Genomic DNA, 12,720 nt, shown 5'->3' on the forward strand with positions numbered 1-12,720 from the left:
AATCTGGAGTTAGATTTTTTCTCTGTGAAGGTTCTACAGTAGAGCTCGTATTCAGCACAATATAAAATAGAAAGAAAAATTTGTTTGTGTGTTTACCGTGTGTAAAACCTGATTCAAAACAAATTGGCTCAACCTTCTCATAATTACAACTTGTGAGGGTGAAATTATTCTGGCGCCTCTGTTTGTTGTCGAACTTGTCTAGCGATTGATGCTAAGTGTCATTACAGTTTAATTTCAGTCATACAGGAGTGATTTATTAGCGATTTAACAACACATCTGAGGTAAATGTTGATGTTCCCAATAGTTTTGTCACATTTGTATTGTTACAGTGTCATTAGTTTGTCTTTAACAGCTATAAATTAGTGTTTTATTAGCGATTTAACAACACATCTGAGGTAAATGTTGAAGTTCCTGACTGATTCATCTTATTTTCATTATCACAGTGTCTTTACAGCTTTATATCAGTGTTTTATTAGCGATTAACCAACACATCTGAGGTAAAAGTTGATGTTTCGGATGGTTTTGTTACACTTCCATTGTCACAGTGTCTTTACGCTGTTTTTAACAGCCATGTGCTAGCTAGCTAAGCCATTCATCTCAGCCATTACCTAGCTAATGCACAGTGTCCATATTTTTCAGTTGCTTAACAATACTGTTCTCACAGTTTAAACCGCTTGGATGGTGAGCTTATCATCTGTTTCCATGTCAAGCACATTGTATTAATGAGTTAAAACAACTTTACTGAAATAATGCTTCACTCTGCTGCATTAGCCATTTGCAGTCAGAACCGTGGAAAGTGCTGTGTTGTAGAGAACTTTTGTGGATTTCAAACACGGCGTCATCCGTCCCAAATAGAGTGGTCAACACGCTTCTTTTGTGTTTTAGTGTTTTCTTTTCGGTCTATAAGTAAATCCCCTCACTATTATGGAGCGTATGCTTTGCTGTGGTGTTGGATAAGCTTTGCTGACTCTGTTGTTTCTGTACATACACACACAGATATAGAGGCGCTGAGTCCACCTTTACACCTGATGGCTGGTTAAAGCCGAGGCGTTTTCGAAGATGAATTGTATTTTCCAAAGCTAGCTTTCAAACACATGGTGCTTGCAAAATTGTTATAGACGGACCTATAAGTAATTTTATAGCCAAAGCAGTATGTGTGTTTACCTCTCTCTCTCTCTCTCTCTCTCTCTCTCTCTCTCTCACAGGTACAGAAAATTGGCCTTAAAATGGCATCCAGATAAAAATCCAGATAACAAAGAAGAGGCTGAGAGGAGATTTAAGGAGATCTCTGAAGCTTATGAAGTCCTGTCAGATGGTAAATATCAGCTTTTACTTTATTACCTGTTTAAAAGTCATGCCAGTACTTTGTGCAGAATTTAAAAACATGTGGTTGTTTTAACCTGTGTTGGAAGCTCTTATCTTAGAGTAGTCCATTACAACAGCAGACCTGCCAACGTTTACACATTTTGCATGGGATTTTAGCGTTGGAGTACTCTGCTATGAGTTATCACTTAAACATACACCAATTCCCCAAATAAAACCAATCGATATATGATTGACAGTTGCGAAGGTGTTTTCAACTCTCCAATATTAACCGACCCTTTGGAAGCCCCGCCCCCTTCTCCCCATTTCACATCAGCAATCTTGTGGCTGGTGCTCTAGTATCGACTCGATTTTCCCAAGTGAAATGTTCTGTGCTCATTAGTGTTAGCTAAATCAAACGTTTATGGATTTTATTTCAGATTAGACAAGTATGCAGTTAACATCAGTTAAGTGTATTTATTAAGGATGCACCAAAATTTCAGCCACCGATGAATGTTCCCTCCTCCTTGGCAGGTTTGCATCACTAACTATATTCTTTTATTCATAACATTTTTAGTTTGTTTATAGGCTGATGTAATAATGTGATTTCCCTTGTGAGACCAATTATCTGTCTTTCTGGCCAGCTGGCTAGATGGATCTGTCTATACGTTTTATCTAATTTGTTTAGCCTCCCAGTGTTATTTAAGCTCTCTGGATAAAATTTAGTCCCAGGTGTCATTTCTTCACCTTAATTCCAACAACTATCCTGTCAGGTGATGATTTCACCAGCGTCTTTAACGAGTCTGGTTAGATTTAGCCCATTTTTACACTGATTTGGTGTAATTCAGCTAAAGTTTGTGGGCTGTTTCTGTTTTCTCTACAAGTTTTGCATGGAATTGATGTCTGGTGATTTTGCAGACCTGTCAAAGTTTCCTGGTGTTACTCACTCACACACACACACACACACACACACACACACACGGCTCTAAGTGATAATGCTTGGATATGAAATATTGGATATATGGTACGTATACGTATGTTTGTGCTTCATATCTAATAAATCAGCGTTTGTCAACTAGCAGTCTCAGCAAAGTATTTCAGCAAAACAAGACACAGCACTTGGAAAAAAAATACTGCATTAGAGCCGATAAATGTATGAAAATTTATCCTGCAGTTCAGTGACTTTAGTTTTTATGCCTCCGCCATGTCGGAGATTCTCGTTAGCGCGATATCTCCAGAACGAGTGATTAAATGTTTGTGGGATTTTGATGGAATTATTGTAACCAGCAGATGAACTGATTGGATTTTGATTTTGCAATTGATCCAAACAGGGCCAAAATCACAGCAAGGTCAAATGTTTGAAATAATTTTTCTTCATGAGCTTCCTTCATGTTTGAAGTATATTTTAAGGGTATTTCAGATGTACGCATTAGTAACAAGAAGGATTAGACTTGTTAGTAATGGAGGAATCTCCATCTAAGCCATTGGTGTTGAGTTCTGCTTGTTTTAACCTGAAGCACAATTGCAGCTTCTGTAGCAGATCCTTTATTGTGGTTTATCCAATCAAATGCGTTTATGTAAATTATTTAGCTTAAGGCAGCTCATCAGACAAGAGACTAGCTACAAGACTATGGAGATTAGGTCAGAAAGTGCAACGTTTTAAGATTTTTATAGATATTTTATTTTATTTACCCTCTCTGGTCTGATTAAGGAACTGATGACATGGGTTATTAAAAAAATTATGAAAACAGAATAACGAAATAGCATGAAGCACCGAAACATAACCACTTTGAAATGTTTTATTTACAGCTATAGACTAGTGATTAATGGTTAAGCATTAAACTGATGGAAACTGTTGTTGCCTTTAAGTTAGACCTTTACAATCAAGTAATGTTATATAACTGGACCTTTTCCAAATTTTACTCCCCTGATCTATGTGATATATATTAGTGCTTCACATCTCACCATCATTGGGTGGCAGTTTCATATTGAGGTTTAGACAGAGACATAACAGGCAACTGCTTTTTAATCATATTGTAGGTGATATTAGGTTGGTTTCCATCCATTTTTTTTTTAAACCCCATTTTTCTCCCTGTTTGATCAGTTTGCTAACTCCCACCCACTTGCTGGCTCTTCCTTATCATTTAACAGCTACCAACCAGGAAAGGTGTGGATTAGCATGTGCTTCCTCTGAGATATTGAAACACAACATCTTTTCAAGCTGCTGCTCATGCTGAGTCACAGGGCAGCGTAACACACTGTTACTCTGAGGAAAGCTTTATCCACCGCCTTCTGCATACGTGACCTCACAGACGCCCACGATTGGCCAGTGTCACTCTGACTAACAGAAGAGAGACGAACACCAGCCTGCACATCCAGAGAGCCTGGCCTGTACTGCTCTCTTGTCTCTCCTGGCGATAAGGCCAACGTTATACCACTCAGGAAACCAACCGTCCACCTGTTCTTATGCTCATTTGTGTTATTCAAGTTCTGTAAGACACCTTGACTAGAAATGCAATGGGTCTTTTTCCCCTTAACTAAAGACTGAGGTATGGCTAAAGGTCATACTGTTAAACATTTTGTTGTAATACAGATTTTAAGTGTTTAAAGATGCCAGTAACTGCTAATATCTTCATATCATTAAGTTTATTTTTAGTTAGATATGACTGATGTCCTCAGACTCGAATAAAGAGCAGGAACAGTAATGTCACATGCAGTGCAGCTGTCTCAGGTTTCTCAAGAGATGATCATTAGGGATTAAGGGCATTACCTGCTATTTAAATTATTCAGGGTGACAGTTTGAACAGAATTTGAATAATACCGATGGGGCATTTATTTTTTATTTATTTATTTGTTGGGCAAAATTTGGATTTTAATTTGATTTCCTTGGTTAGTTTGTTTTATTTCACTTTAATTTACACCACTGTGCTGATCAATTCTGAATTCTGATTGGTCAGAAGGTGTTGATTAGTTTTCTATAACAGCAGCTCTGACAGTAGTGCAGCTGTAAATCACACGTTTATATTAATTGTTCTAATGCGTTATCGTTTCTATAGTAACAGCTCATTCACAGGGATTTGCACGACGATGCTGCACATGAACGCATTAAAAAAAAGTGTGTAATCTTTGATGTGGTGAAGTTTTCTGTAAGGACGCGTGTATGAAAGGAGTCTCCAGGGTCCGGGCTTCGTAAGAGTCAGAGGTAAAGCTGTAACTTTAAGTTTTCTGACATGTTCAGGACAGAGAAGTTTACATGTCGCGGTTTCTCGGTAACACGAAAAGCTGCTTTTTTTTGTCTTATTAACTTCAAGAGAGAGGAAAAAGCGAGGCTGGTGAGGGAATGATTGTTTGTAGCTGCTATAATGTAAGTGAGAACAGGAACTTCCTTGTTTCATGGATGTTCCACTACATTAAATGTAACTATAAATGGATAAACATTGACGTCTTGTTCTTCAATAAATAAAACATTGTAGCTGTTGACAAATTGCTGTAGTATAAAAGGAATAAAACACTTGGAAATCTGCTGTTATGGGGGAAGAAAAATACACAACTCGGTCACTGATTATGCTTCTTTAACAGCATGTGCCCAAGTGTTTTATTCCTTCCTTAATGACTAATTATGGATTTTGACTTTTCTACGCTGGAATAATAGACAATAATCGATAATCCCTGTAATTTCCCTCATCTTATACATCTCATATTTCTACATATCTCTAAAGATTCAGCTTTTTGTTTTCTCTTTATACAGAGTTGCCTGTGTAGCTTTTAAACATGGCTGTGAGTCATTCTACTGCTGACATTTGCACATTGAGACCTTAAACATAAATAGACTCCCTCACTATCAGACCGCTTTCTTATTGGATCAGATTTTCTTTTGAGACTCAGCGAGAGACATTGCATTCTGTACACACACATTGCTTGCTCTCGCCCGCTCATGTAGTGTGTGTGTGTGTGTGTGTGTGTGTGTGTGTTTCTATCTTAATGCTGCTTGATTTATAGGTAAGCCCTGGAGGGCAGGCAGTCGTTATTAACGCTGCTTTAGGTCAAAACCGTCTCTCCAGCTGTTGGAACAGGTTTCTGTGTGTCACTCTGAGGGAAAACAGATGAACTTCTGCTGTGTCTTCACTTGACAGCAACAGCAAGACTCTGTGTTTCATTTCCTGAGGAAATCAGGCTTCCATCTTTTCCACAAAAAATAGTCATTTTTATATAAGCAGATGTCAGAGCTTGAGCTGTAAAATGAAAGAGCTGTTGAGGGTTTGCATCGTGATATTGAACTGAACCAAAGTCTGATTATCGTTCCCTTGCATCTGTTCATTCAATAACAGTCCATTTCCACAGATAAAGTACAAAACCTGGTTCTGGTCTGGAATGAAGAATTGGGACTTGGAGGTGGCGTCATTTTGTCACATTGACAAGAGCAACTCGAGTTATTTCAGTTGAGACATGTAAAGAAAATCAATACTGCAACAATAAATCAATGGTTTAAAGAATGAAGTAGAGGAAGCTTCATGTCACGACACCTTGAGGTGCTCACAGATACACGATGGCAGAAGTATAAATCAGCTCTGACACTCTCGGCGTGCCCGTTTAGTGAAAGCATTTAGTCCATTTGAATCCAGCAGTCATACTCGAGTGAGGGCTGAGAACATCTACGTCAACTCTAGCACAGTTTCATTGTAGTGAGAAAATGATTCAACTCTGATTCAACTCTGAATCAACTCGTCTGCAGGAAGTGAATCAAACGTTGCAGCTTTTTTTTTTTTTTTTTTTTGGTAGATTTTTTTTGGTGAGCTACTAAACCAAGCCACGAGGCTCAAACGGAGCCAAAGGGCAGAGCTGTAGTGCTGCGGAAATGTATTCTTGAGATTTGAACCAAAAAAATAAACACTGCATGTGATGAAAAAAAAAAAATTATTAGTTAACTAATTGTTTATTCAGCACTAATTCCATGTTCTCTGTGTTAGGGTGATTTTTGTGATTTCTATGTGTGCTTTGTTTTTTCTTTTTTCTGTTTTTTGAACTTTTTTTTTTTTCTCCAACAAACCAAATAGTGTCAATTTTGCACTAATTCTGACTTGGAAAGCAGATAACTTGGCAAATAGGTGGGAAAGTTCTCTCAGTTGCACACTAGGAGTGAATAGTTAGTAGAAATAAAACCGTCCATCATCTTGTACAGAGTTCTTGAGTATGGTGATGTGTTTAAATGTGTATAGATGATGGAAGGACTTTGGATGGTAAAAGCTGTAGAAGTACAACTTTATATCTTGTTTTAGTCGTTCCATATCAGTATGTAAAGTTTTGGCTCCTAACCCGACTGGAATGCGTTTTTTTTTTTCCTTCTTTAAAAGGTTTGAGGTTGTTGGGTGGAATTTGGGTCTTTGATGAATTGGTTTGCTTTGTTTTTACAAGGAAATGATATTAAGGACTGTTTCAAAGTCACATGGTATCCCAGTAACTTTCAGTCTGTTGCTTGGATAGAGTACAATTATAACTTGTGTACAATATTTACTCAAGTGAAGAGTTGAATCTTGTTGCAAACTTTTTATGAAAATGTATGATTTCTCCAGGGATCAGGCCCCCTGTGTGGTCCAGACTCGAAGTTTTTCTATGCTATCAGCTGCTGTGTTGCATTTTAATAGCTCTAGTGATTTGTCTCATGACCTTTCTCTACCATGTGAGAGGTCAATGCTGGAAAAAATGACAGACAGGTCAGTGTAAGGTCAAAAAAGAGCAACATTTGTGACTAGAGAAGTGACTGAGGGTCAATATATATTTACTGTGTGATGAGTTAATGTGGTGTTACAGAGCGACAAGTTAATTCCGACTCTTCTAAAAATGCCATGGGGCTAAAGCAAAGGTCATGGAGTTACGAGTGCCAGGCTGAATCTGTGTCAGAGAGAGCTCGAAGGAAATTGCTTGATATATGGGCTGAGGCAGTGGTTTATCAGTTTGAAGTTGACTATATAAAACTATTTTACAGAGGCTTCTAATGAAAATGAGTTTGTTCGTTTGGTCAGTTGTGAAAGCTGTGGACTGGGTCAGAGGTTCGCTTCAGTTGAACTTGTGTGACCACGTAGCATTGTTGGTTGAACTCAGTCGATTTCTATTTGAAGCTTCTTAAATGAAGAAATTAATAAAAACATATGACTACAAGTGACTACAGCTTGAGTAATATCTATATAAGCTATAAGAGATGAGCTGCTGATCAGTTTCAAATGAACATTTGTGTTTTATTCTATAAACTACTGACAACATTTCTCCCAAATTTCAACTAAAAATATTCTCATTTAGAGGATTTATTTGCAGAAAATGACAACTGGACAAAATAACAAAAAAGATGCAATCTTACCCGACCTCGAATAATGCAAAGAAAACAAGTTCATATTCATGTTTAAACACCACTATACTAACGGTTTAACTTAGGAAGAGTTCAGAAATCAGTATTTGATGGAATATTTCCTGGGCTTATGTTCCCTACCTGGTCGTAGATTCCCAGCTTTAGGATCCCAGCCTCAGGTTCCTGAATGTAAATTTCTGGGCTTGGGCTCCTGTTCTTATTTTCCTGGCCTCAGGTTCCTGGCCTTCAGTTTCCTCAGATGGCTTGGTGGGTTTAGGTTCCCAGCCTGAGGTTGTTAGGCTTCACCCACATTGCTACCAGTAGAACCTTATGTGAAGTGTGTGTGGGTGTGTGTGTGTGTCAGTGTGCAGTTTACAGGTCCCAGAGGAACGTTGTTTGGTTTCACTGTGTACTAACTAGCTGTATATGGATGAAATGACAATAAAGCCACTTGGCTTGACTTGAGTTTCAGGAACTGTTGGCGGGTCAGGTCGTTTCTCTCAGTCCTTTCTTTTAATACTCAAACACCTACCTGTGAATCCACTGGAAGTGCTAAACATTCAGGTCACTTTTATTTAAAATCACCATTTCTTTTTGTTTGCAGAAAACAAGCGTAGTCTATACGACAGATACGGCAAAGACGCCCTGTCTGGAGGTGGAGGAAGAGGTAATGATCCGCTTGACCAGCACGGAGCATTTTCAGTCTTTATATTGATTTAAGTGTGTTTTTCCTTTTCTTAAATGAACTTTCTTTTTCCTTCAGGAGGACATTACGACGACCATTTCGGTGGCGTGTTCACATTCCGTAACCCTGAAGATGTTTTCAGGGAATTCTTCGGAGGCAGAGATCCGTTCGCAGATTTCTTCGGTAAGAGTTTTGTCTTCTTTCCTTGAGGAAAATGACAAGAAGAGAGTGTATTGTGTATGTGCACACACACACACACACACACACACACACACACAGACACGTGATAATGATGAGCTTGTTTATTTTCAGTTCATTACATTTATCAAAATATGTTTTGTTCAGTTTAGCCAATATGAAAACTAAGAAAATAAAAGTTTAGTATAATTTGGTTTAATACAAATATATATGTATATGTATCTGTGTGTGTGTGTGTGTGTGAATATGTGTGTGTTTTTGTATAACAAAATGTCTTGATTAAAAGAAAAATAAAAAATAGCTGTTTAAATGTTCTTTAAATTTAAAAAATGGTCTGATTGACGATGTGAAATCTTGCATCTTGATCACGTTTTATTTTACATCAACTGAAATCTAGCCTTAAACAACAAAGCGTTTCTTCTAAAATGGCGGTGTGACTTTAATTTAAAATGTTGTGATTGTTTAAAGTGATATTTTTACCCGGAAACTGCGATGTGATTGGTGACAGTAGCATCAGAGATGGGAACTTTTGGTCTACAGAGCTGGGAGTGCTGTAACCTCGAGCAAACTACAGTACAGTACTAATCAGTAATGCTACTATGATACTATGATACTGATCATTTATCATTAATGTTTTCTCCTCGTTATCTTTTAGCAGTTTAACGCAGTGGGTAAAGTGACTCTCAGTGCTGTTCTAAAGCACTAAATGCAGGGGTGCCGATAATTCTGACGTCTGTTTTTGTTGAGGAAATTCCGGTTTGATAAGTCTTAGAATAAATTCAATTCAATTCAATTCAATTTTATTTGTATAGCGCTTTTAACAATGGACATTGTCACAAAGCAGCTTTACAGAAATAAATGGATTCACAAAAATATATTGTAAATATTTAAATTTATCACTGTGAATTTATCCCTAATGAGCAAGCCAGTGGCGACGGTGGCAAGGAAAAACTCCCCGAGATGATATGAGGAAGAAACCTTGAGAGGAACCAGGCTCAAAAGGGAACCCATCCTCATCTGGGTGCAACGGATAGTGCAATTATAAATAAATCCCTTCTATTGTGTACTATATGGACAAATAGTGCAATTGTGCAACCAATAAATTCATCACAGTATTTGCAAGAGGTCCGGCTGGTTAAAATCTATCCACTGTCCACTGATGGAGTCCTGAGTACAAAGCTGCTCGTGGCAACTGCAGCCCCAAAGCCACTACAGCAATCGCAGTCCCAAGCCATTACAGTACAGCTCCCCATATGTGATCCCCAAGCCATCTCCACAGCCCCCAGGTGGCACCATCCCCAGCAATCCAAACAGTTCTTCAGGCAGTCCATATGGGGCCACCCCCAGCAGCAGCGAGCGAACTCAACCGATGAGAACTCCAACCAGAAGTAGGGCATCAGGATGGGTCAGGCAGCGAGGAGGAGCAGAAGGGGTCAGGATCACTGGCATCACTGGCATCTCAGAAGTAGCATGTGTAGCTCGACAGAGAGTGAGGGAGAGAGAGAGATGGAGAGAAAGGAAGAGATTGTTAGGTGAGCTTTTGTCCTCTAATGGTTAAGCACGATGTACTTTGCATGCAGAGTGCAAGCAGGGACTCCGGCAAGACTAGCTATGACAGCATAACTGAAAGGGAGAGCCAGAAGCTAACACAGACATGAGGGCACCCTGGGACATAAGGCAGCCAGCCACTCCACCGTCGACAAACCTGAGTGAACATGTGAGAGTGGAGGGGCGACAGCATCCAAACATCCCATTTCACCACAACACTCTATGCCTGTGAAACCCTCCAGACCTGCTCCTGTACCTAAGAAAACTATTCACAAAAGGCTTGACTAAACAAATATGTTTTCAGCCTAGACTTAAACACTGAGACTGTGTCTGAGCCCCGAACACTAAGTGGAAGGCTGTTCCATAACTGTGGGGCTTTGTATGAGAAAGCTCTACCCCCAGCTGTAGCCCGCATTATTCGAGGTACCAACAAATAGCCTGCATCTTTTGATCTGAGTAGGCGTGACGGATCATAAAAGACCAAAAGTTCGCTCAGGTACTGTGGCGCGAGACCATTTAGTGCTTTATAGGTCAATAGTAGTATTTTATAATCAATACGAAATTTGATTGGGAGCCAATGCAGTGTGGATAAGATAGGGGTGATGTGGTCATATCTTCTGGTTCTAGTAAGGACTCTCGCTGCTGCATTCTGGACTAACTGGAGCTTGTTTATGCATCTACTGGAACATCCAGACAGTAAGGCATTACAATAATCCAACCTAGAGGTAACAAAAGCATGAACTAATTTTTCTGCATCGTGTAGTGACAATATATTTCTTATTTTAGCAATATTTCTGAGATGAAAGAAAGCAATCCTAGTTATATTATCTACATGAGCTTCAAAAGAAAGACTGGAGTCGATAATCACACCAAGGTCTTTTACTGCTGCACATGATGAAACAGAAAGGTCATCCAGAGTTATTATGTAATCAGAAAGCTTACTTCTAGCTGCATGTGGTCCTAGTACAAGTACTTCTGTCTTGTCAGAATTAAGTAAGAGAAAGTTAATAAGCATCCAGTTTCTAATGTCTTTTACACATTCCTCAACTTTATTAAGCTGGTGTCTGTCATCTGGCTTTGCTGAAACATACAATTGTGTGTCATCAGCGTAACAGTGGAAGCTAATACCATGCTTACGGATAATTTTGCCCAGAGGTGGCATATATAAAGAAAAGAGCAGTGGGCCTAAAACAGAGCCTTGCGGAACACCAAACTTTACCTTAGCATGAGAAGAGAAGTCACCATTTACGTTTACAAACTGATAACGAACAGTCAAATAAGACCTGAGCCAGGAAAGGGCTGTTCCCTTAATGCCTACTACATTTTCTAGTCTATCGAGGAGAATAGCATGATCAATGGTATCAAAAGCTGCACTAAGGTCAAGCAGCACCAGCAAGGAGACACAACCCTGATCAGAGGCCATTAGTAAGTCATTTACCACTTTAACCAGCGCTGTCTCTGTGCTATGATGAGGCCTAAATCCTGACTGATACATTTCATGAATGTTATTCCTATGTAAGTATGAGCATAGCTGCTGTGCTACAACCTTTTCAAGGACCTTGGAAATAAAGGGGAGGTTTGATATTGGTCTATAGTTAGACAGCTGACAGGGGTCAAGGTCAGGTTTTTTAATCAGGGGCTTGATAACTGCTAATTTAAAAGATTTAGGTACATAGCCAATGCTAAGGGAAGAATTGATTATCTAAATGTACTTTAGGTTATATTTCTCATATTTCTGGAGCAGAATTTCCGAAATCTTCAGCATGCAGTCTCTGTATGTAGAGGCGAGTTGAAGGTTAAAAGGTCAGACAGTGGTGTGATTTGAACTTCCAGCCTTCTGGTCGCTGGTGTGGAGATTTAACCGCTGAGCTTCTCACAGTCCTGTAGATTTGCATGGATCCTAATGAAATGCTTTTCTGTGATGTAAGAGGAAATATTTCATGGTTTCTTTTCTTTCTGCTTGCTGGGAAAGTGCTGTGAGAACGTGGTTTTAGTAATTAGATGTTTTAATAAATATTCCAAACATCTGACTACTAAAAATGTGACCATTTTTGGTTAAACCTAAAGCAGTGGGCTCAGTGGAGGAAAAAGGAAGACTGGCTTTTTTTTTCTTTTTTTTTTTTTTTTTTTAATTTCATGTGATAACTCGTTCCAGGGATGTTGAAATGCAGAGCTCCCACACACAGTGTGTGTGTGTGTGTGTGTGTGTGTGTGTGAGGGATGGAAGGTCTGTACTTAGGGTCATTTTGCCAAAAAGTAGAAATATTTCTTGATGCAGTCAGGCGAGAAAAAAATACAACGTGGGACTTAAAAAATGTTACAAACCTTATGAGCATTTCGAATAGCATTTAAACATTTGACATTTGTCCTGAGAGCCTAATCCACACACTCCCACACACGCACACACACACACACACACACACACACACAGCCATGTGAGTTTATTCCATTCCCTCCACCAAACTATTACAACACAGAAGTAAACACACCCTTCTCGCCTTTCAGCACGTAAACACACAGTGTACTCCTACTGATTTCAGGATTTACAGATGCACATACATGCCAGTCCTAAATGTTTCAGCAGAACACATACCACTGAAACACACACACACACACACACACACACACACACGCATACACTTTCCCG

The 12,720-nt window shown here is 39.1% G+C and overlaps 1 protein-coding gene across 1 annotated transcript in view; it reads left to right on the forward strand.

Moving 5' to 3' along the window:
- The window catches only part of dnajb6b (DnaJ heat shock protein family (Hsp40) member B6b), a 39,952-nt gene that overhangs the window by 6,811 nt on the left and 20,421 nt on the right, over nt 1-12,720 (forward strand). The window contains exons 3-5 of the mRNA XM_026910107.3: nt 1,206-1,315; nt 8,247-8,309; nt 8,406-8,510. Of these exons, the coding sequence (XP_026765908.1) occupies nt 1,206-1,315; nt 8,247-8,309; nt 8,406-8,510 (278 nt within the window). The remainder of the gene's footprint in view (nt 1-1,205; nt 1,316-8,246; nt 8,310-8,405; nt 8,511-12,720) is intronic.

This window comes from Pangasianodon hypophthalmus, chromosome 4 (genome assembly GCF_027358585.1).
Source record: "Pangasianodon hypophthalmus isolate fPanHyp1 chromosome 4, fPanHyp1.pri, whole genome shotgun sequence".
NCBI lineage: Eukaryota > Metazoa > Chordata > Actinopteri > Siluriformes > Pangasiidae > Pangasianodon > Pangasianodon hypophthalmus.